Source organism: Bombina bombina, chromosome 7 (genome assembly GCF_027579735.1).
Source record: "Bombina bombina isolate aBomBom1 chromosome 7, aBomBom1.pri, whole genome shotgun sequence".
Lineage (NCBI taxonomy): Eukaryota > Metazoa > Chordata > Amphibia > Anura > Bombinatoridae > Bombina > Bombina bombina.
In genome coordinates, this window is record NC_069505.1 from 574,755,625 (window position 1) to 574,781,615 (window position 25,991).

The 25,991-nt window shown below is 37.9% G+C and overlaps 1 protein-coding gene across 1 annotated transcript in view; it reads left to right on the forward strand.

Moving 5' to 3' along the window:
* Positions 1–25,559, forward strand: part of SLC44A4 (solute carrier family 44 member 4) — a 185,269-nt gene extending 159,710 nt beyond the window's left edge. The window contains exons 12-22 of the mRNA XM_053721983.1: positions 186–285; positions 851–943; positions 10,918–11,023; positions 14,736–14,992; positions 15,460–15,554; positions 16,069–16,172; positions 16,415–16,488; positions 16,740–16,810; positions 20,277–20,371; positions 20,720–20,804; positions 22,214–25,559. Of these exons, the coding sequence (XP_053577958.1) occupies positions 186–285; positions 851–943; positions 10,918–11,023; positions 14,736–14,992; positions 15,460–15,554; positions 16,069–16,172; positions 16,415–16,488; positions 16,740–16,810; positions 20,277–20,371; positions 20,720–20,804; positions 22,214–22,335 (1,202 nt within the window). The 3' untranslated portion in view covers positions 22,336–25,559. The remainder of the gene's footprint in view (positions 1–185; positions 286–850; positions 944–10,917; positions 11,024–14,735; positions 14,993–15,459; positions 15,555–16,068; positions 16,173–16,414; positions 16,489–16,739; positions 16,811–20,276; positions 20,372–20,719; positions 20,805–22,213) is intronic.
* The last annotated feature ends 432 nt before the right edge of the window (positions 25,560–25,991 follow it).

The following is a 25,991-nucleotide window of genomic DNA, read 5'->3' on the forward strand; positions in this document are numbered from 1 at the left end:
GCATTTATGATTTGTCTTTGCTATGCTTATAACACCCTTAGTACTCTATTAAAAGGACAGCAACTTCTGAGACTTGCAGATGTGTTTTGCCCTTAATGCACAAGTACACTGATACAGTATAGTTTTAGGTATCAATAGTACTAACTTCTAATATTTGTTAACCTGAACATTCTTTCTTCTCTCAGTAATAGTGCTGGCTGCTGTCGAGGTGATTCTCCTATTAGTGCTGCTGTTCCTCAGAAAGAGAATACTAATTGCAATTGCGCTGATCAAGGAGGCCAGCAAGTGAGTCGAGGGTGCAAATTAACTGAGGGTGGAGAAGCACTGGGTACTGAAGTGGTAACACTGAGTAATAAAGTGTGATTACTGTAAATTAAGAAACAAATTCAGACAGCTGTGGGAGGAATATATTATAGGATGTGTGTCTTGATCCAGATGAACCAGTGCCTTAGATATCATAGATCAAAAGCCATCCTATGAAATACTGGCACTAACTGAGGGATCTTTTACTCAAGAAAATGCACTGATTGGTATAGTAGTTAAGCTTAATGGCGTTACACCAGAGGGTATCATTTATGGGAGTCATGGAATGGGAGAGTGAGTCTGTAGAAGTAAATAGTTTGTTTTTTATATTACCCCTCTTTTTTTAATTCTAATTTTTCTCCATCCCGTGTATCACTTTCCTCATCTTTAAACTCTTTTTTCACTTCCCTCCCATCTACATTTTTACCTGAAACCTTCAGTCCTCTCTCTTTATCTATCCACCCTCTTTTCTTATTTTCTGTGTAACTTTTTTGTTACTCTCTCTGTCCAGTTATCTGATCACCCCCACTCATATTTATCTCCACAGGGCAATAGGTCATATCATGTCCTCTCTCTTCTATCCAGTCATCACGTTCGTCCTTCTAATCGTCTGTGTCGCATACTGGGGAATTACTGCTCTGTATCCTTTACCCAATTAAAATGCAGAACTGATGGAAGAATGCTCTGTAGATGTTGTGCTACTAGAATGAGGCTATTGTAGTAACACTCTGCAGAGTTTCTTACAATTAGATTATTTTACAGAGCAAACACGTGCCTTATTTTTCTAGCTTATAAGGAACATTAACCTTGAAGTTTCAACTCTTTTAAAATGTTTGACAAAAACATAAGAACATTGAAATGTACTTTTATTGTTTATTTTGCTTGCTTTTGCTCTAAATTACCTCTAAAAAAAATGTGTGTGCCCTTCTCCTGATCCCACTACATTATACGCAGTGACTGCTTAGAGCAGCTCATAAACTATTTTACAGCTAGCTCCAATTGCCCACAATCAAGGAAAATAAAATAAACGTACTCTCCGGAGCTTTCAAGTAGTTTGTTTACAAAACTCGGCACATTGTGCTAACAAATTGACAGTTTAAAGTTTAAATATATATATATATGTATGCAGATCTTTTGCAAAATAGTTCTTAAATGAACAGTAAATTAAAAATTAAACTTTCGTGGTTCAACAAATATTCAATTTACTTCTGTTATCAAAATTGATTTGTTCTCATTGTATTCTTTGTAAAAGAATAGACACAGGATCAGGAATGCCCTACTGGGAGATAGCTGAGCACGTGTTGAGCAAATTACAAAAGGCATATATGTGCAGCCACCAATCAGCAGCCAGCTCCCAGTAGTGAATTCCTGCTCCTGAGCAGGTAGTTTCTTCACCAAAGGATTCAAAGAGAACAAATCAAATTTGATTTCAGAATTAAATTGGAACATTGTTTAAAATTTCATGTTAGGAATCATAAAAGTTCAATTTTGACTTTACTGTCCCTTTAAAGTGATATTAAACCTTTGCGTTATACTTTCATTATTTATTTTGTCCTTTTTTCCCCCTGTAATTTAATTTAAAAAACTGTGGGATTTCCAACATCTGTTAAAAGTGGAAGTGCTCTATTCCACACAGCCATTGGCTGTACCCTCCATTGACCTGATTGGTTTCCGCAAAAAAGGAAACCTAGGTTTCAACATGGCGTTGCTAATTGCTTTATGGGCTAAAACATTACAGTTATATTTTTCAAAATTTAAACAACTAATATAATTTTTTTTAAAACACATCTGTATATTATTCTAAGGCTAATTTGCTTTGAATGTGAGACATTATGGAAGAATATACAATGTCCCTAAAATATGCTTTGCATAAATCTGTGGTGTCTAATGTCTCCAAAAGAGTTTTTTTTTCTACTCTAGAGTTAATTTAAATATACTCATATATTAGTAATATAGTACAAAGATATAAAACTTGTTTTAGGGACATAACATGCAAAAAGAAAATACTGTAAATTTAAAGGGACATTTTTTTCTATGTAGTGTAGTGGTCCCCTGGTCGCTGGTTAGGTAGGTCCCCATCCCACCTTTTTCTGAAGCGTAGCTCCCCATCCCTCCCTCCCTCCTTCTTTATTTTTTATTTTTTGCAGTGTAGGGCACACCCTCCCTCCCCCTCTGCTCCTCGACCACCCGCGCGCCTCCCAGATTCCCTCCCACGCCTCCGACCGGCACCAGCAGATGACTGTTACAGACAGTGACACACACAGTGTCACCCTTCTGTAACAATCTGCCTTCATATGGAACTGGAGCACCGATCGTGCTCTGGTTCCATATGCGGGCAGATACCATGAGCTCAGGAACTCCAGCTCTCAGCTGTAACTTAACAGCCAAGACTGCTGGAGCTTCTTGCAGCTCAGACGTATATATAGGTTGTGCGGTACGATAAGGAAAGTACTGCCTGACGTATATCTCGTATATCTATGAGTTAAGGGGTTAAATTGAAATTTTATTTAACTGGGTAGAATTAGTTGTATACTTACTAATAATACTCATTGGCTTATTTGCAGTTTCAACTAATGGTCTTTGTCTGATCGGTACTTTTTTATTGATGAATATGGCAAGATTGATCAATTTTCCACATTTCATCACAAATTGTGGGGCGTATTTGTTCCCCATATTTAGCATTGCACAAGAGAAAGCAATTGCGTTGGAGCAGGACTTGTCAATCACCCTGTTCTAATAATTCTAGAGTGGCAGAGAGGGTTTAGGAAGCAGCAGTTTAAACCATTTCTTCATAAATGTAAGTTGCAAGTGCAAATGAGCAAGCGTTAAATGATAGGGACATTCACTTTGTAATAAATTAAATCCCTTAGCGGCTTCTAGTTATATCCTACTAATGCTCATTGGCTGATAGGTACGTCCTGTCAATTCTTATCAGCTTTACATTTCAAATTTAACAACTTTGACATCCCATTTTTTAAATATTGTTTTTTTTATACAGATGATATAAATATTTCTTTCCTATGGCATGGAGAGTCCACAACGTCATTCCAATTACAAGTGGGATATTCAACTCCTGGCCAGCAGGAGGAGGCAAAGAGCACCCCAGCAAAGCTGTTAAGTGTAACTTCCCTTACCTATAATCCCCAGTCATTCTCTTTGCCTTTGTCAATGGAGGATTTGCGAAGATGGTGTCTGAAGATATTTAATCCTTTTATGGGTACTTTTCCCTGCAAGCAAGGATTAGGGGCTATGCTGTGTCCATGTTAATCTCTTTAGTAAGAATAATGGTGGCTATAAGCAGTTAGAAAGCGGCAAGGTTGTCTTTGCTTTATTTCTAACATTATTGCTACCCCTTTATAGGTCCCTGATAGAGAGTGGAGTGTCTATCACATCTAAGAAACTGTTCCTGCCCTTCAACTGGATCCACATGTAAGTGCCTTTACCTTCTAGGTATTGAAGGACAGCACTTTGGAGGTTAATTCCTCTTGTGGATTCTCATCTGGAGAAAGAATTGTCAGTGGGGACAGTATGGCAGGCACTGAAGTTAGTGGGACCTTAAGGGGTTAATTTCCCTTTTTTTATTGAGAGACTGGCTGAAGGGCATTAGATTAGAAGGAGGGTCTAAGATCCTTTTTTTTTATTCAGGGTCAAGGTTTTTGTAAATTTATTTCTTATGGGGTTTAAATGCGGTTTATTTGAACTTACTGTGAGACAGGTATATAAGAAAAGCGCGCCTTTTAGTGATGCAGTTTCTTTTCTAAGGTCCGGTCATGTGACCTCCTCTTTCCGCTCTTACTTACTCTGAGCGGAGTAGAAGGCAGTGCGTGTATGTTGTTGAGGGCACATAGGATCTCTTAATATTATCCTCAGTTTCTTCTGAAGCGTTCCTTCTCTGACAGCATTTCGTTTCTGACAGCGGACTGCATGCGACTCTCCCTGCATCTTCCTGTACTAATCCGGTCCGGTGTGGTAAGGCTCCTCAGCTTGCTGAGGGATAGAGGTGTCAGGGATTTTTTATTATATAATCTGATAGTTATATATTTTACTTCATTATAAGCTTTATTGGTGCCATACCGATTCTCTTAAAGTGACATACAGGTTATTTTTATTTTTTTAATTTTTCCACTATTACTATTGGGAAATTCTCCACTATGGACACAGACAATATGCAGGTCCAGGACTTCTGAGCCCATTGTCTCTCAGGATAATGCTGTTCAGAATATGCCTCAGCTTTCTCCTCAAACGTCCCAAGCTTTAAAAGTTTCACATTCAGTGCCATGCGGATCCTCTCAACCTCCTTGGGGTGTTTATTTGCCAGGAGATTTTGCTGCACAGATAACGTCTGCAGCTTTATCTGCTTTCCCTAACACGGGTAAGTGTAAGAGGAAGTCTAAACACATTTCTACTAGCAAGGTTTCTGACCTTTCTAAATCTGCATTTGTCAACCTTTCTCAAGTGTCTGATGAGGAGGATACTTCAGTAGCTTCTGAAGGTGAAATCTCAGACTTTGACACTTTGCCAGAAAAATCTTCAGAACCTGAAGAGGTTAATTTTAGATTTAAGCTTGAACACCTCTGGTTACTTCTGAAGGAGGTCCTAGCTACTTTGGATGACTCTGAACCTTCGGCTGCTGTCGCCCCCAAGAAGTCTTCTAAACTTAATAGAGTTTTTCCTGTTCCAGACAAGATGTCTGAAATTATAGCTCAGGAGTGGGATAAGCCAGGGGCTCATTTTTCCGCTTCCCCTGTTTTTAAAAAAATGTTTCCTGTTGCTGACTCCATTTGTGACTCATGGCGCACTGTGCCTAAAGTAGAAGGAGCTATCTCTACTCTAGCTAAAATAACTACCATTGCTATAGAGGATAGTTGTTCCTTTAAAGATCCCATGGATAAGAAGTTAGAGGCTTACTTAAAGAAGATGTACATCTATCAGGGATTACAGTGGCAACCTGCGGCAAGTATTGCTACAGTTGCGGAAGCAGCATCTTATTGGTGCGATGCCCTGTCTTATCTGATATCAGAGGAGACTACGATTGAGGAGATCCAAGATAGGATCAAGGCTCTTAAGTTAGCCAATACCTTTATCTGCGATGCCAACATGCAGGTAATTAGACTAGGAGCTAAGATGTCTAGCTTCATTGTCCTAAAGCTCTGTGGTTAAAATATTGGTCAGCTGATGCAACTCAAAGGCCAAGCTTTTGGCTTTACCTTATAAAGGTAAGACTCTATTTGGTCCTGGTCTGGCGGAAATTATTTCAGAGATTACGGGTGGAAGGGGATCTTTCCTACCTCAGTACAGAAAGAATAGACCTAAGGGTCGACAGACTTCTAATTTTCGTTCCTTTCGCAACTTTAAGGGACAGAAGTCATCCTCTTCCAAACCAGATCATTCCAGGCCCTCTTGGATGTCCAGCCAGCCATGGAATAAGGGAAAACAAAAAAGAAACCTTCTGCTGACTCTAAATCAGCATGAAGGATGCACCCCCGATCCAATTTTGAATCAAGTGGGGGGCAGGCTTTCCTCTTTTCGACAGGCTTGGATACGCGATTTCCCAGATCCGTGGACTGTGGACACAGTATTCCCAGGGTTACAAAATAGGATTCAAGTCTTGTCCTCCAAGGGGCAGATTTCTCCTGTCAAGACTATCCTCAAACCAGGTAAAGAGGGAGGCCTTCTTAAATTGTGTAGAGGACCTATCCTCCCTAGGAGTTATTGTACCAGTCCCTTTTGAGGAGCAAGGTCAAGGATTCTATTCAAATCTATTTGTGGTTCCCAAAAAGGATGGAACTTTTCATCCAATCCTAGACTTAAAGTGTCTTAAACAAATTCCTTCAAGATGGAAACTATTCGTTCCATTCTTCCATTGGTCTAGAAAAATCAGTTCATGACGACTATAGAGCTGAATGACGCGTATTTACACGTCCCCATTCCCAGGGATCATCGCCAGTTTCTAAGGTTTGCTTTTCTGGACAAGCATTTCAAGTTTTTTGCACTTCCGTTTTGTCTTGCCACGGCTCCCAGAATATTCACAAAGGTTCTGGGGGCTCTATTGGCGGTGATCAGATCCCAGGTTATTGCTGTGGCGCCTTATCTAGATGACATCTTGGTTCAGGCGTTATCTTTTCAACTAGAAAAATCTCATACAAAGATGTTGTTGTCTTTACGTTCCAACGGATGGAAAGTGAATCTGGAGAAGAGTTCTCTAGTTCCAGATACAAGAATGTGTTTCCTAGGAACAATCATAGATTCCCTGTCCATGAATATTTTCCTGACAAATGTCAGAAAATCTAAACTTCTTTCTTCTTTCCTTTCTCTCCATCAGTGCCTCAATGCATGGAGGCGATTGGTCTGATGGTGGCTTCCATGGACATCATTCCTTTTGCTCGGTTCCATAGGAGACCTCTGCAACTATGCATGCTCAGTCAGTGGAACAGAGCCCATTCAGATTTATAACAGAGGATAGATCCGGATCCCCTAACAAGAGACTCTCTCTCGTGGTGGATTTCTCAGAAAAATCTGTCTCGGGGTACTTGCTTCCTGAGACCTTCCTGGGTGATTGTGACTACGGACGTCAGCCTATTAGGCTGGGGAGCAGTTTGGGGTTCTCTACAAGCTCTGGGCCTATGGACTCGGGAGGAGTCTTCTCTCCCCATAAACATGTTGGAGTTGAGAGCAATCTTCAATGCCTTGGTAGTTTGGTCTCAATTATCTTTAGTCTGGTTTATCAGATTCCAGTCAGACAACATCACCTCAGTGGCTTACATCAACCACCAGGGAGGGACTCTGAGTTCCTTGGCTATGAAGGAGGTGACTCACATTCTGCAGTGGACGGAGGCTCACAATTGCTTACTATCTGCCATTCACATTCCAGGAGTGGACAACTGTGAGGCGGATTTTCTGAACAGACAGACTTTTCATCCCGGGGAGTGGGCTCTCCATCCGGAAGTGTTCTCTCAGATAACCTTCAGGTGGGGATTCCAGAGTTGGATCTGATGGCGTCTCGTCAAAACGCCAAGCTTCCAAAGTACAGTTCAAGGTCAAGAGATCCTCAGGCTGCTCTGATAGATGCTCTAGCGGTTCCTTGGATCTTCTATCTGGCGTACCGGTTTCCTCCATTTGCTCTCCTTCCATGAGTCATTGCTCATATCAAACAGGAGAGAGCATCGGTAATTCTAATAGCTCCTGCATGGTCTCGCAGGATCTGGTTCGCGGATCTAGTGAAGATGTCATCTCTTCCTCCTTGGAGGTTACCTCTGAGGAAGTATCTTCTAATTCAGAGTCCATTACTCCATCCAAATTTAGATTGTCTGAAGCTGACTGCTCGGAGATTGAACGTCTAGTCCTGTCTAGACGTGTTTTTTCTGAAGCGGTCATTGATACTATGCTTCAGGCTCATAAACCTGTTACTCATAGGATTTACCATAAGGTATGGCGTAAATACCTTCATTGGTGTGAATCTAAGGGTTTCTCCTGGAGCCGAGTGAGAATTCCCAGAATCTTATCTTTACTTCAGGATGGCCTGGAGAAAGGTTTGTCAGTCAGTACTCTGAAAGGTCAGATTTCTGCACTGTCTATTCTTTTGCACAAATGTCTAGCAGATTTGCCAGATGTTCAAGCTTTTGTTCAGGCCCTGGTCAGAATCAAGCCTGTGTTTAAACCTGTTGCTCCTTCTTGAACTAGTTTTCAAAGTTTTGCAGCAGGCTCTGTTTGAGCCAATGCATGCTGTTGATATAAAATTGTTATCTTGGAAAGTTTTGTTTCTTCTTGCTGTTTCTTCCGTTTGCAGAGTTTCTGAGCTTTCAGTTCTGCAGTGTGATTCCCCGTACCTTATTTTTCATGCAGATAAGGCTGTCCTTCATTCAAAATTGGGGTTTCTCCCTAAGGTGGTGTCGGACCGAAACATTAATCAGGAAATTGTTGTTCCTTCTTTTTGTCCTAATCCTTCTTCTCATAAGGAACGTCTTTTGCATAACCTGGATGTTGTTTTACCTTCAAGCTACTAAAGATTTTCGGCAATCTTCTGCCCTGTTTGTTGTATTCTCTGGAAAGCATAAGGGCCAGAAGGCCACTTCTCCCTCTGGTTAAGAGGTATGATTCGTTTGGCTTATGAGGCAGCAGGACAGTAGCCTCCTGAGAGAATTACAGCTCATTCCACTAGGGCTGTCTCCTCTTCTTGGGCTTTCAAAAATGAAGCTTCTGTGGAATAGATTTTCAAGGCGGCAACATGGTCCTCTTTGCATACTTTTTCCAAATTCTACAAATTTGATACTTTTAAAGCTGAGGCCTCTTTTGGGAGAAAGGTTCTTCAAGCGGTGGTGGCTTTAGTTTAGGTCCTCCTGCCTTGTTCTCCCTCCCTTTTCATTCCGTGTCCTCTAGCTTGGGTATTGGTAACCACTAGTAAATGGAATGACGTTGTGGACTCTCCATGTCATAGGAAAGAAAACAAAATGTATGCTTACCTGATACATTTCTTTCTTTCCAGGCATGGAGATTCCACAACCCTGCACTCTTTTTAAATTATAATTCACAGTTTTTTTGAGTAAACCTCAGGCACCTCTATACCCTTGTGTTTCTTCTTTTTCCATTTTCCTTCGGCTGAATTACTGGGGATTATGGGTAAGGGAAGTTACACTTAATATCTTTGCTGGGGTGATCTTTGCCTCCTCCTGCTGGCCAGGAGTTGAATATCCCACTAGTAATTGGAACGACGTTGTGGACTCTCCATGCTCGGAAAGAAAGACATTTATTAGGTAAGCATAAAATTTGTTTTTCAGGACAAAATACTTTTAAGTATAAATATCACAAACCTTCTCATGGACCCATAAAAAAAACCCTGAAACAATCAAGTTGTTGAAATAGTAAGCAACATCTTTCCTAATGTGCACTATCCTCTGCAATGATGAGCACAAATTGAGGGACTGTATCATCACTGCAGGCCTCCTAATTGTGCTTAATGGAAAGGAATAGTCTCAAATTCTAAGCTCCGTCTTCCAACCCCTCTGAGGCAGCCATATGTACTTATTTGTAGAACTTCCCTTAGCCCCATCCATAAACTGTCAGACACGCCCACAAACCACCCAGAAGCATCCACTGACCAATCAGACATGCCCATTATCCACCTATCGGGACACAGCCCCACACACAAAATGACAATGACCCCTCTCAACCTCCCAAGTCCCTAATACCTAGCCACAAATGTTGAGAGGTATGTCGCTAAGCAAATGACAGTGAAACTGCTACAAAATATCTCATAGTTCAGAATCCTAATATAGGGGACAAAGGACTTTGTAAATCACACTAAAGAGATACATAGTAGCCCTTGGGACAACCATACAGATAGATGCATGCTACATCAAGAAGTGAATGTTTTCTTTGTTTTTAAAATGTGATCACAAATGATCTGCAAACAATATGTGAATCTTGGCTCCCCCAGCTAGTGCTCACTATTATTTATTATTATTATTATCGGTTATTTGTAGAGCGCCAACAGATTCCGCAGCGCTAACAGATTCCGCAGCGCTAGGAATTAACCGAGGCCCCTGGAATAAGGATTAACAGAACCAGACTCCCCTTAACAGACTCTCCATTCTTAGTTCTGTCCATGTACATAGTGTAGAGGACTAAGGTTTCTTGGCAGACTGGTTGGTGTTTGGGGAGTGTAATCCCCTGTTCAGGTAACCTTTGGTCAAGTAGCTTGTGGACTGGGACCTTCAGTTACTGGTTATTATTACAAGCGGCCACTAGCATCCTCAACATAATGGCTGCCCATCATGTGCCCTCCCAAATGTGATCACCCCTGGTATTACCACCACCACTCTGCCCAGGCCCTCCCCAGCTTTGCCAGCCCCCACCTGTGACACACCTAGTCTCTCCCACAACACATCGTCCCCCTTTCATTGAGGCCCCAAACACAAAACACTGGTGGTTCTCTGGCAATGCCACTCTCCCATGGTGGTAATATGTTTCTGGTGCTTTTACAGCTGCCTGGTGGTACGGGCCTCATGGCCTCTTTCCCAAGCAATGCGTTCTTGGCCATTTAATCTTGGGTGCATGTAGATAACATCAGTACACAATTCTGAATTCTCATTTAAAACTATAATTTCCTTGCAAATTTGCATTGTCTCGCAGTCCGGTGACAAACCCCTTGAAAAGCCCAAAGTACTGATAATTTCAAACCAAATATAAACAAGCTCCTGCATTGATCATTAAATACGTAGCACATATCATACATATGTTTGATTTATTTATATTACAAGTTTATATGAGTGTAACAGTATTTTTTATGTCTTTATGTTGTGTTTGGTGCAACTTTTTTTAATCGTTAACCCAACGCATGTCAATTTTTTATTGTGCTCAAGTGAACGTGTTTACTTTCAACTTGTAATATGCACTCAAGTTAACGTGCCCACGATATTCTGATATTGCTTGCGTGCAAACAATAGCGCGCCACTTGTAATCTAGCCCTTTTTAGATAATTGAATTTAATTTGTATGATCTTTTAAGGGAAAATGTTCCGTGGAGTCTCCTAACCACCAGAAGTATTGCTGGATTGAAGTAGATATATGTAGCATTACAAATAGTAATACTCTAGAAACACCTTAACTCCCGCCTAAGATACCTTGCCACATCTGGAGCACCATTATACATAATCTCAACCCTGAACTCCAGCAACCCAGGCTGCGAGAATCTCACTGGAAAAACACAGTTTTGCGATCCCATGGTGAGTACGTTAGGATATGTACTAGTGTGAGTGTATGAAAATGTACGTGTGAGTGTATCAAAATGTATGTGTCAGTGCTCTAGTGTGAGTGTATGAAAATGTATGTGTCTGTGCGCTAGTGGGAGTGTATGAAAATGTATGTGTCAGTGCGCTAGTGTGAGTGTATGAAAATGTATGTGCCAGTGCGCTAGTGTAAGTGTATGAAAATGTATGTGTCTGTGCGCTAGTGTGAGTGTATGAAAATGTATGTGTCTGTGCGCTAGTGCGAGTGTATGAAAATGTATGTGCCAGTGCGCTAGTGTGAGTGTATGAAAATGTATGTGTCTGTGCGCTAGTGTGAGTGTATGAAAATGTATGTGTCAGTGCGCTAGTGTGAGTGTATGAAAATGTATGTGTCTGTGCGCTATAGGGAGTGTATGAAAATGTATGTGTCAGTGCGCTATAGGAAGTGTATGAAAATGTACGTGTCAGTGCGCTATAGGAAGTGTATGAAAATGTACGTGTCAGTGCGCTATAGGAAGTATATGAAAATGTACGTGTCAGTGCGCTATAGGGAGTGTATGAAAATGTACGTGTCAGTGCGCTATAAGAAGTATATGAAAATGTACGTGTCAGTGCGCTATAGGGAGTGTATGAAAATGTACGTGTCAGTGCGCTATAGGAAGTGTATGAAATTGTACGTGTCAGTGCGCTATAGGAAGTATATGAAAATGTACGTGTCAGTGCGCTATAGGGAGTGTATGAAAATGTATGTGTCAGTGCGCTATAGGAAGTGTATGAAATTGTACGTGTCAGTGCGCTATAGGAAGTATATGAAAATGTACGTGTCAGTGCGCTATAGGAAGTGTATGAAAATGTACGTGTCAGTGCGCTATAGGAAGTATATGAAATTGTACGTGTCAGTGCGCTATAGGAAGTATATGAAAATGTACGTGTCAGTGCGCTATAGGAAGTGTATGAAAATGTACGTGTCAGTGCGCTATAGGAAGTATATGAAAATGTATGTGTCAGTGCGCTATAGGAAGTATATGAAAATGTACGTGTCAGTGCGCTATAGGGAGTATATGAAAATGTACGTGTCAGTGCGCTATAGGAAGTGTATGAAAATGTACGTGTCAGTGCGCTATAGGAAGTGTATGAAAATGTACGTGTCAGTGCGCTATAGGAGGTGCTCGGACAAAATTCCGACGGACAAAATGCCGAAACACATTCGTCCGTCAGACATATGTCCGATATACACTGCTTCCGACTGCACGCCGAACAGCACAATCACGCAGTCACGTAATTGCATAATTGTCATCAGTATAAAAGCGGAAAATTTAAATATATATTGTGGCTACTGAGGTAAAAAAAACAACACAAACACTTAAATAAATAAATTTAAAGAAAACATCAAATTAAAAAAATGGAGTTCATAAAGACGTGTAAAGGAGGAAGAAAAATGTTATATGAAGGTTATACATACATTGTAGACAAAAAAAAAGAAAATGTCACATATTGGAGATGTGAAAAAAAAGGTTTTTGTGGAGGAAGGCTAAAAACCATTAATGATATAATTGAAAAAGATGCATCAAATCATTCACATCCACCTAATGCAGCAAGAATTTTATCTATGAAAACAATTGAAAAAATAAAAGAAGTTGCTAAAAATTCAGAAGAAGTAACATCAAGCATAATACAAAATTGCACATCTAATTTCCCCCTTGAAGCAGCAGGAGCTCTACCTAAAAAAGAAACTCTTGCCAGAATGGTACGTCGACATCGAACAACACCAAATGGAAACATTTTAAATGATGATTTAAGAAAAACAACCAGAGGAGAAAATTTCATCATGCACGAAAGTGAAAATTTAATCATTCTGTCTACTAAAAAAAATGTAGATCTTCTTTCAAAAAAACAACACTGGCTCTGTGACGGAACATTTGACTCAGCTCCTTTAGGTTTTCAGTTGTATACAATACATGTTTTAATAGAAGATAACCATACCATACCATTAGTATACTGCATATCAAAAAATAAAAATCAGGAAACTTATAATTTAATTTTTAGTATTATAAAAGAAAAAAATCCAGATATCAATCCTATATCAATTACTGTAGATTTTGAAAGAGCAGCAATAAATTGCATGACAAATTTTTTACAAAATACAATAATTTATGGATGCTTTTTCCATTTTTCCCAATGCCTGTGGAGAAAAATACAATCTTTGGGCTTAAAAATATGGTATAATAATGAAAAAAATGCTCTGATCATAAAATGCTTAGAAGCATTAGCATTTGTGCCAGTGGAAGATGTAGTTGAAACATTTAATGACTTTGTAAAATCAATAGAAAGACAAAACAGTAACATTTTATCTGAATTTTTAAATTATTTTGAAAAAACCTGGATTGGCGAACTACAAGAAGGTACAAGAAGAAAACCTACTTTCGATATTACGATGTGGAACACTTTTGAAAGAACAAAACTAGGGTTACCTAGAACAAACAACTCTCTAGAAGGATGGCACAGAGCATTTGACCAACGAATGTCTATAACCCACCCAAGCATTTGCAGACTAGTTTCAAAAATAAGAAAAGAACAAGCAGAATGGGAGTTAACAATTGAAAAAATTGATTCTGGAGTTGAACTGAGAAAACCCAAAAAAAAATATGAAATCATAAACAACAGGATAATGAAAGTTTTAGAAAAATACAGTGAATACTCAAGATTAGACTTTTTAAAGGCAATAGCACATAATATATAAGATTTACTTAAATAAATCAAGATACATTCGGCCGAGGGCAGATACGATCCAAAATTTTCTGTTACAATCAGTGACTCGGGCGCCGCAACCGCCTCTGGGAACCTATCTATGGGTCCCTACCCTCACGATGTACTTTTAACACATAATATAATTATTATAATTATAATATTATAATTAATATGTTATATATAAGTTGATTTAATTGTCTTTTGTCAGTCCACTATTAAAAATGTTATAAAACCGTGATTTTTAAGCTTCATTCCCACCCAGCAGCCGGATAAATGTCTTTCGGAATATTGTCCGTCGGACAAATGTCCGTCGGAAAAGCGTCAGTCGGATAACAGTCCGGCCACGGCTATAGGAAGTGTATGAAAATGTACGTGTCACTGCGCTATAGGAAGTATATGAAAATGTACGTGTCAGTGCGCTATAGGAAGTGTATGAAAATGTACGTGTCAGTGCGCTATAGGAAGTGTATGAAAATGTACGTGTCAGTGCGCTATAGGAAGTGTATGAAAATGTACGTGTCAGTGCGCTATAGGAAGTATATGAAAATGTATGTGTCAGTGCGCTATAGGAAGTATATGAAAATGTACATATCAGTGCGCTCCTCTTCTTTCTTCTCTTTGACTTCTTTCACCTTAGGACTTTTCTCTCTCTCTCTCTCTCTCTCTCTCTCTCTCTATCTATCTCCTCTCTTATCTCTCTCCTCTCTATCTCCTCTCTTCTCTCTCTCTTTCTCTCTCTCTATCTCTCTCTCTTCTCAATAGTTTTATTTCCTCTCCCCCCCCCCCTCCTTTTACCTTCCTTGCCCTTTCCTTTCACTCGTTCATGCTTTTTCCCTCTTACTCACTCTTTTTATAACATTGTCTTTTTACATTTTTCTTATATTCCTTTCTTTTACTTTTGTATCTCTTCTATCTTATTCACACTTTCTCTGTCTTATATTCTCTTTATTTTACCTTCCAGACCTTCAATTCATCTAATCAGTCCTGCCCCCAGGCTCGTTGTATCTTCTATAGCTACAACAAAGAAGGTCTGTTCCAGAGTAACCTCTTTAACCTGCAGATATATAATGTCTTCGGTTTCTTGTGGTGCCTCAACTTTGTAATTGCTCTGGGTCAATGCACCTTGGCTGGGGCATTTGCGTCCTATTACTGGGCTTTCAACAAACCCAAAGACATTCCATTCTTCCCTGTGTCTGCTTCCTTCATGAGAACCCTGAGGTAAGAATTAGCCATAAATCAAGCTGGTTCTTTCTGTAGGACATTCTTTCTCTAGGAGTCAAGAATCTCCAGTGTTTATATCAAAGGACAGTCAAGTCAACATTAAAGGGATTGAAACCCCAAATTTTTCTTTCATGGTTCAGATAGGGCATACCATTTTAAACAACTGGAATGTATGCTTAGGAGCCAGCCCATTTCAGCAGAATGTTATCCATTTGCAAGAGCACTAGATGGCAGCACTGTAGTGCTCCAAATGCCTACCTAGGTATCTCTTTAACACAGAATATCATGGGAACTAATAAAATTTGATAATAGAAGTAAATTAGAAACTTTTCTAAAATGATATGTTCCGTCTGAGTCATAAAATATATTTTCCACTGCAGAACTACCAGAACATTAATTCTGTAGGGGTTGTATTCTTTTTTTTTAGATCTGATAAGTGAGAGATTCTTTCCATTGTATTTTAGATATCACACAGGGTCTCTTGCGTTTGGATCCCTCATCCTTACCATTATTCAGCTAATCCGAATTCTCCTGGAGTATCTGGATCACAAGCTGAAAGGTGGGGACCATACACAGTGTCTCTTGCATAGAATGTCTCATGTGGAGTGTGCTGCTCTTATATAGTGTATAGGTGCCTCTCATTCAATAACACTATATGATTATGTACATAGGCATCCTATCTAACCAATGGTGTGTGTTTGATCAGTAATTATCCTTCCACTTTTAGTCTAAGCTGAAACCATCATGTAGGACAGGGATGGCCAACCGGTGGCTCAAGGGCCTCATAAGGTCCTCTACACTACTCTTTGTAGCCCTTGGGAAAAAGCAGAACTAATAATGTGTACTTTCCAATTGCCAAAACTCAAAAGCCCTCTGGAGGGGAAAATGTATATTATTATTTGGGTGTTTAATAGTCTTAAATTTATATGTGGCCCGTAAGGCTTCAAAAATATTGACCTGCAGCCCTTATGTGTTAGGAAGTTGGCAAACCATAGTACAATAGCATATTGCATGTATTACACCAGTATGTAATGCTATATACACTAACCACATGTTCTTTTCTCTATCCTTAGATGCCCAGAATCCCTGCACACGGTTTATCCTATGTTGCCTGAAATGCTGCTTCTGGTGTTTGGAGAAGTTCATCAAATTCCTAAATCGAAATGCGTATATAATGGTAAAGCATTTTATTAGTAATGACCAATGTTCTATAACCCAATTATGTCACCCATCCCAAGTTCTCTACCTTCTTCCCCTTTTCTCTACCATTCTTACACATCGCTAGATACTCAGGGTCCTCTCTCCCTACTATCTCAGCGTCTACTCTCACCCTTCAATACGCATTCTGATATATTTCCATTTACATATAATCATCTCAGTTTATACTTAATAGTCTTATGTGCTCCTTTCTTTTCTCAGATTGCAATCTATGGAAAGAATTTCTGTGTTTCTGCTAAAAATGCATTTAAGCTGCTGATGAGAAACATTGTCAGGTGAGAAAGTCCTTCATGTGTTACTAACATCTTTGCATTGGCTGTGTGTGCCTTACTGATTTGTCTCACCATGATACATGTAATTCCCAACTGTGACCTATCACATGGTTGACGTGTTTTGCTTGTGCACTGCTTTTGGACGAACCATACCACCGTTGTTCATTTTTTCCACTTCATGTTATGACATTGTGTTTGATATTTGTGTCTTGCATATTTCGGATGAGTTCTAACCACATCTATATTTTTTGCAGGGTCGTTGTCTTGGACAAAGTCACAGATTTGCTTATATTCTTTGGAAAACTGCTTGTGGTGGGTGGAGTAGGTGAGTGAAGGTCTGGAGGATGGCAGAAGATCATAAGAAGGATAGGGGTGGAAGAGAATTTGGGGTAGACACAATGGCAGATGGAATCGAAGCATCTTTTTTAACCCTTTGTCTACCTAGATTACGAGTTTTGCGTTACAGTTTTAACGCTGAAAAAAATGGCAATTTCTGCGTAAAAGCAGTAATGCAGCCATTATGAGTTGTGTCGGTATAGCTATAATGCAAGCATTTTAGCCTGTAACGCAACGTCAATACCGCACTTAAAAAAATGATGTTTTTGCGTGGGATTTCCATAGCGCTGGTATTACAGGTTGTGCGCAGAGGCTAAAATGCTTGCGTTACAGTCTATACATACACGATCCGTACCGCCATCTGAAAGCAGTAGTTATGGGTTTTGTGTAACAAAAATGTTTCACAAAACTCATAACTAAACTGTTACAAAGTACACTAATACCCATAAACTACCTATTAACCCTTAAACTGAGGCCCTCCCACATCGCAAACACTATTTAAAACTTATTAACCCCTAATCTGCCGCCCGCCCACATCCTCACCACTATAATAAAGTTATTAACCCCTATTCCGCCGCTCCCCGACACCGTTGCTACTAACTAAGCCTATTAACCACTAAACCGCCAGCCCCCCACATCACCACTACTAAATAAACCTATTTACCCCTAAACCGCCAGCCCCCAACATAGCCACTAATAAATTAAACTATTAACCCCTAAACCTATCACCCCCATAACTTTAAATTAAAATTACAATATCCCTATCTTAAAATAAATAAAAACTTGCCTGTAAAATGAAAATAAAACTAAGTTTAAACTAACAATTAACCTAACCTAACTATTATACTAAACTATTATACTAAAATTAAAATAACTACCAATTAAAAAAACAAAATTACACTTTAAAAAAAAAATAACACTACTAAAATAAAAAATAATAAATTACGAAAAATAACAAACGAAATTATCAAAAATAAAAACTATTACTCCTAATTTAATAGCCCTATAAAAATAAAAAAGCCCCCCCAAAATAAAAAAAACCCTAGCCTACAATAAACTACCAATAGCCCTTAAAAGGGCCTTTTGTAGGGCATTGCCCTAAAGAAATCAGCTTTTTTACCTGGAAAAAAATACAAAGACCCCCCAAAATAATAAACCTAACTCTATCAAAAACCTAAACTACCCATTGCCCTGAAAAGGGCATTTGTATGGGCATTGCCCTTAAAAGGGCATTCATCTCTTTTACATTGCCCTGAAAAGGGCATTCAGCTCTTTTACCCAAAGCCCAAACCCTAATCTAAAAAAAGCCCACCCAAAAAGATTTAAAAAAAAATAAATAACACTATCCCCCGAAGATCCACTCACAGTTTCTGAAGTCCAAACATCCATCCTCATCCGAAACGCATAAGCCCGACAGTGCTATGCCTGTGAATGCCAGTTCACAGGAATTGCTGTATCCTTTGTTTTTATCCCATGTGGATTGAATAAAAAAATGTTTTTTTTTATAACATCAGTGTCGGGTCTATCTTCTCTTCAAGTACTATTCAAATCAGCCAATAGAATTTCAGTAGTTCTCATCCTATTGGCTGATTTGAACAGCCAATAGGATTTCAGTAGCTCTCATCCTATTGGCTGATTTAAATTGCAAGAATCAAATCAGCCAATAGGAATACAAGGGACGCCATTTTGAAAAGGCTTCCTTGCATTGAATATCTAGTGTACGGCGGTGATTGTATGAAGAGGACGCACCACGCCGGATGTCTTCAAGGATAGATCTGCTCCGAGCCACCAGGATAAAGATAGAAGACGCCGCCTGGATGAGGACTTCTCGCCGGCTGAATGAGGATGGATGTCCAGACTTCAGAAACTGTGAGTGGATCTTCAGGGGTTAGTGTTAGGTTTTTTAAATCTTTTTGGGTGGGTTTTTTTTTTAGATTAGGGTTTGGGCTTTAGGTAAAAGAGCTGAATGCCCTTTTCAGGGCAATATAAAAGAGCTGAATGGCCTTTTAAGGGCAATGCCTATACAAATGCAATTTTCAGGGCAATGGGTAGCTTAGGTTTTTGTTAGAGTTAGGTTTTTTATTTTGGGGGGTTGGTTGGGTGGTGGGTTTTACTTTTGGGGGTCTTTGTATTTTTTTCAAGATAAAAGAGCTGATGCCCTACAAAAGGCCCTTATAAGGGCTATTGGTAGTTTATTGTAGGCTAGGGTTTTTTTTTAATTGGGGGGGCTTTTTTATTTTTATAGGGCTATTAGATTAGGTGTAATTGTTTTTATTTTTGATAATTTTGTTTGTTATTTTTTGTAATCTTAGTGTTTATTTTTCGTAATTGAGTATTTTTTAAATTTTTTTGTAATTTTAGACTTAATTATTTTTAGTAGTGTTAGGTTTTTTTAATGTGTAATTTAGTTTTTTTAATTGTTACTTATTTTAATTTTAGTATAATAGTTATGTTAGGTTAATTTATAGTTTAAACTTAGTTTTTTTTTTAATTTCACAGGTAAGTTTTTATTTATTTTAAGATAGGAATATTGTAATTTTAATATAAAGTTAGGGGGTTGTTAGGTTTAGGGGTTAATAGTTTAATTTAGTTTTTTGCGAGGTGGGGGGCTGGCGGTTTAGGGGTTAATAGGTTTATTTAGTGACGGTGATGTGGGAGGCCAGAGGTTTAGGGGTTAATAAATGTATTATAGTGGCGGCGTTGTTGGAGAGCATCGGAATAGGGGTTAATAACTTTTATTAGTGGCGGCGATGTCGGAGAGCGGTAGAATAGGGGTTAATAACTTTATTATAGTGTTGGCAATGTCTGGGTGCGGCGTAATAGGGGTTAATAACTTTATTATAGTGTCAGCGATGTAGGGAGCGGCAGATTAGGGGTTAATAACTTTATTATAGTGATGGCAATGTCAGGGTTTTTCCCCATAGACATCAATGGGGTTGCGTTACGGAGCTTTTCATTCCGCGCTTCAGGTGTTAGTTTTTTTTTCTAACACCTTCTCCCCATTGATGTCTATGGTGGAAATCATGCACGAGCACGTCAAAGCAGCCCTTGGATTTTGTGCGGTATGGAGCTTATCGCCACCATATCATACGCACAAGGAGACTTTTCAGAAACTTGTACTGGCAGCGCTATGGAGGGTGAGATAACGCAACTTTTGTTGTGTTCGTTTCGCACCCTCTATAGCGCAAAACTCGTAATCTAGGCGTTTGTCTCAAGAAACCTCTGGTATCTATGATGAAGGCGTGAGCCAAACGTGACAGTCCAGTCCTATACCTCTTCCAAGTGCAATGTTTTTAATTGTTTTCACCATATAAATTGAGAAGTTTAAAGGTGCACCCTACATCATTTGGAAACATACCCCTCTAGTACCCTTGTGTCTCTCTATCTCTTCTCACCATCTGCCTTGCCTCCTTACCATCTTTACACATTGAATACTCTCCATTTTCACTTCCCAGGTGTCCTTGCATTCTTTTTCTTCAGTGGTCGACTTCCAATTCCTAATGATCAATTCAAATCCCCAACTCTAAATTATTACTGGATCCCCATCCTGGTAAGTGTTAAGAGACGCCATGTGGTCATTATGGGTAATGCAGGGCTTGAAAACTGAGGGGGGGTGCACCAGTAAGTGGAGATACTATATGGTAATCATGAGTATTACTGGATAGGAAGTCTATAAAGAAGAAATAACAAGGGGGAGACAGCTTGGTTATCATGACTATTGCATGGATGGGAGGAAAACACAAAGTGGCAGTTATGTATATTACAGAACTGGAAATCTAGTGGAGAAAGATACTACTGAAATAGACAGGAGTGGATGGGTCATACAGAAATACAATGTTTTTGGCAGATGTCTGTTTTTTTGCATATGTGGTATTACTTACATGTATGTTTCCTGCAGACGGTGGTTGTCGGTTCATACTTCATTGCTCAAGGATTCTTTAGCGTGTATAACATGTGCGTGGACACCTTATTCCTGTGCTTCTGTAAGTATTACCTTTAACTGAAATGCTTTTATAATGATGATTGGGATACCAATGTATTGCTTTAGATCTACTAAATGTAGACCTTTAGTGGTGCTCAAACTATGGGCAGGGCCTGAAATAAGTCAATAAAAGGGAACCATTATGAAAAAAAATCTAGTGACAACATTTTTTATAATAGCTGCATTTTACGGATTGGACCATGCTTTCACTGATATTGTTTAGTGATGATATACTGTGTACGGGTCACTAAAAATAGCTGCACCTTAAAGCTGATCCCTGTGACCGGCCAACAAGAACGTTGTGCCCCCGTGGGTATAACACTGGTATGTATATATATATATATATATATATATATATTCCATTGGTACCAGTGCTATAACCCAATAAGCATAACAGAACTCTATATCACAGTTAAACCCTATCTACAACTATATTAAACAAGTCCAGTTCTAAACTCATCCATTACCCTAATCATGCTGTCGTGAACCCCCATGCAAAATACCCTAACCACACTGCCCCTAACCTCCCCACGCCAACATAGCTGACCCAGTTATCACCCCAGTACAATTACCCCTAATGGCAACTCCATTGCCATTTTGTATAATGGATGTTACAGTTCCCCCAGTGTAAACCCCCTATCACTAAATGTAACCCCAATACAACCACCTACACTCTTGGTACCCACCTTATAAATGATCCCTCCCATCAGTAATATCTCCCAACACCTAACCCCACTAAGTTAAACAAAAGTGAAATTAATAAATAAAGCTTACTTTTAAAAACACTTGTGAATGCTATTTTGTAATTCCTTGGCATCTTCATATAATTCCACCCATCATCTACAGTCTCCTATTCTTCAATTCCCTTCCATGTTCTGCAATAAGCTTCTAGTTATAGATTTTTTAAAAGGCCGTCTGACTGGTTAATCATGGAAACCAATAAGGATACTGAAGTTAAGGCCCAACTGTCAAGTTTGTTTGTTTACTCATATCAATGGTTAATGATAATAAGCTAATCCGAAGAGTAAGCATGCTTAGTTTTGACAGCTCTCCCATTGATTGGTTAGCACGACTCCACATGCATTTGGAATTTTATATAACTCTCACCTATTTTCTGGATTGTGTACTAAAAAACTAACTATAATAATAATATAATCTCATTATTTAAGATTTTACACATTTTATTTAAATTATTTAAAGAGATTCAGTAAAAGAAAAAGGGGAATATATGGGTTAGGCTGTGAGAGAATATTATATGTTACGGTTGTATTTATAAGAGAGATTCCTTCTGTAGGAATTGAGTATGATTTATAGCAATATTGTTTGGTTTGGGATGTATGTTGTCTTCAAATCTCTGACTTCTAAAAGGTCACATTAGAGGATGTTAAGAGATTTTATCTTATTTTCCAGTGGAGGATTTAGAACGTAATGATGGATCACAAGAGAAGCCATATTACATGCCAAAGTCCCTCATGTCAATTCTAAATAAAAAGAATCGACCACCACAGAAAGAGAAGAAAAAGAAGAAATAATTTCTTGTCTGTTTGAGCTCACTTCCTGTTTCAGCACCGCTACTTCCATTCAAAATGGACACAACTTCCTGCCTCATCTGACATAATTTCCTTTATGGCAGGCTGGAAATTTACTGCTGTGATTTTTTTAATTTTTGTTTTGTATTCCCGTTTGTCCTTATGTCAGACTTCCATTTTTGCGTGTATGGAAGGCATTTTGTTTACATTTCACTCCGTTTGAGAAATAGGGTTTCAGAGAGAGCGAGAGAATAGGGTTCGTGTGACGCTGCAACCCTTTCTATGACCTCATTTCCTTCAACCATAGTATATTCCTGCATAAATTATTATTTCAAAATGGAAGTTTTGCTGCACTATTAATGTTGATTATTGCTTGCTTTTTATTTGATAGTAGATGTACTTCAGATTTTATTTTTTATTTATTACATGAACCCAATTTTTTTTTATAATTCAGATAGAGTGTAAACTTAAAAAAAAAAAAAGCTTTACAATTTCTTTCATAAAATGTACTTTCTTCTCTGGGAAGCCTTTGTTGATGAGCAGGTAGGTAGGTTCAGGAGTGTGAAGCATAATATGGTAGCAGTTTTGCAAGAATGTATATTAACATCACAAACACTGCTATCTATTGTTCTAAAGTGTATACATGCACGCTACCTACCTAGGTATCTCTTTAACAAAGAATATCATGAGCACAAAGTAATATTTGATAATGGAAGTTAGATGTAAACTATATGCTCTATCCAAATCATGAAAGAAAAAATGTAGGTTCCATGTCCCTTAAAATTGCACTCCTATGCCACTTCAGATAAGGATACATCCAATGAGCTAATCAGGAACAGGCATACATACATATGCTCCATACACTGGGCACTTGCTATTCTGGAGCAGAATGAATGTTTATATAGGGAAACAAATTTGACCAATTTTGAGTTAAAATCTAGTAAAAGAAATGTTGTTTAAAAATAATGATTATTTTTTTCCAACTGGACTGTCCCTTTAATACTCCCTTAATAGAATCCCTTTATTATTTTGTTTGTATCTTTTTATAGATCTATTTTTATAGATATGGCAGATTATTTCTCAAAATTTAAATTCTTTTTTTTTTTGTCAGTTTATCTCTCAAAATGTAAATTATTAAATATGTAAAGACTTAAAACACTCAAAAGTATTCTGGTAGAATCCTTTTTTTTAATTAGGGTATAAAAAACTTTTTTATATAAATTCTGGTTGGGAGAAGCATTGTTACTGAAGCAAACATTACGTATTTTATTAAATTAGAGCATTTACGCGTTTTGCCTTAGAATGTTCTCTTAATGCCATAAAGCAGGTTGAGATCTGTGCATATCCTAAAAGGGCTAATTAATTTAAAATAGTTTGCATACATTTTTTTTATTAATAATTGCTTGTAAGTATTTTAAAATAATTTTCAAAAATAAGCAAAATGAATTACATAGCTAAGCTGCCTGGAGCAGCTAACTCCACCCCTCTTATCTGTATTTAGACACAGGCATTGTATTTCAACTGAGTTCACAGCTTCTAGGCATGCTCCAGCAGGTAATCCCTATCCACTTTTGCATTTTACCAAAAGAAAAATAAACATAGATACAGCCATTAAAGTAATTGTGTGGGGGGAGTTAGAACTTTACAATTCAGAAACTAAAAAGAAAGGGTTAATGGCGAGGCACTCCAGTATAAATTTGCAGGTAAAGTAATTAAAGTACATATTATATTATTTTGTCTCTATCCCAACTTGTTTTATGTCCCTTTAAGGAAATCAGCATATTTAAATACAATTTCTTTTGCACTTTTTTTCTTTATAATTTGTCCTGTCAATTCTCAGTTTACAAGAGGAGGATGGTATATACTGATTGGCTGGACATTTTCCCAGAATACAGTAACAGGGTTTGATTGGGTAAACCTTATATAGTAAATGTAGTAATATAAAAAATATGCAAATGAAAGCTATATAAATTACCAAAACAAAAAGAGCAATTAAAAAAAAGATAAAAACTAAAATTGTTCACTTGATAAAAACTGATAAATATATTCCACTACATAAAAAATGATTAACTGGATTTAAAACTGTTTTTAAACTGTGACCCATTTGGTCTTAGCATAATTATTTCTATTTTTGATGTATATTATAAATATATATTATAATTAAAATATTTTAACTTTAAACTTTGCAATTTATGTAAATTAACAAATGTGTCATGCTCTCAAATCATCAAGGAACTAGTGTAGATGCTGATTGGTGCGTATGCATTGTTAGAACAAATGTGTGCACCAATCAGCTTCTGAGATTTTATAACCCTTTAGAGAATTTAAAAGTTTAAATATTAAGTAAATTTGTCATAATCCGTTTAAATGTTTGTGTGGAGTTTCACTGATATAACAAAAACAAAGTTTGCTTATATTTAATATCTAAAAATCATGTGTGTTAGTTTTTTGTTTTGTTTTTTTAAATACTGTTCCTGAGGAGATTTTTTTTTTTTACCTTTTCATTGTGCCTTTTTCAGTTGTCCTGTTGAAAATTTTTGTACATGTATATTTGTTCACCAGCTTACAACTCCTAGAGAGCTTCAACTTGTGTTAAAGGGTCAATAAATAATTGCTTTGTTAGAAGTGTAAAAGACTATGCAAACTGCTGTGTAACAAGTTTAGCGCTCCTCATGGGTGTGGTCTTTAGATACTCGACTAACGACCCCTAACCTGAAACAATTTTTTTTTTCTTCATAGTCGGGGGCAGTACAGCCAATCAGCAGTAAGAGAAGCAGAAATGTGTTTGATATATTTCTATAGAGCAGGTGATATGGCTCTTGATTGGCTGTAATGCCTAAGAATATTTTTAAAAAGTAAGTTTAGATTAGGGGCAAACAGACGAGTAAGTAAATATGCTACTATGTGTTTGTGCTCCTGTTAGGGGAACTTATTACTAATTCAAAAGCCAAAAATGACAAAAATTTAAGCCACAACATCTTAATAACTTTCATGGGAATATAGCTAAAATGAAGGAATATTTATGTTCAACATGCACTTTAATATGTGTATATATATAATATTAATGTAGGCAATATTTTATCTATGAATTAACAAAAGATTTTAATGAAATATTAAATCACATTTCAATGTATAGAGAGATGACGTGTATAAATATATTTTGTATAGATATACTGCTGAGATTATTTCTATTTTGTACGAATTACTTAATAAATAAAATAAATAAATGTGTTGATTACTGAGTGAAGCATACATTGTGGTACAATAGAAAAAGACTCACACAACAGCATATATGAGCTTTAAGGGGCGATTGTATTCAAAATAAATTACATCATACATATAAGGGTTGCCCTGATACCATTTTTTTTAAGACCGAGTACAAGTACCTTATCAAATACTCACCGATACAAATTACCTGTTATATGACAGTTTACCAAGCACAATACAGACGAATGATTTAAAGGGACAGTCTAGTCCAAAATAAACTTTTATGATTCAGATAGAGAATGTAATTTTAAACAATTTTCAAATTTACTTTTATCACTAACTTTGCTTTGTTCTCTCGGTATTCTTAGTTCAAAGCTAAACTTAGGAGGTTCATATTCTGATTTCTAAGCCCTTGAAGGCCGCCTCTTCTTTAAGGACATTTTGACAGTTTT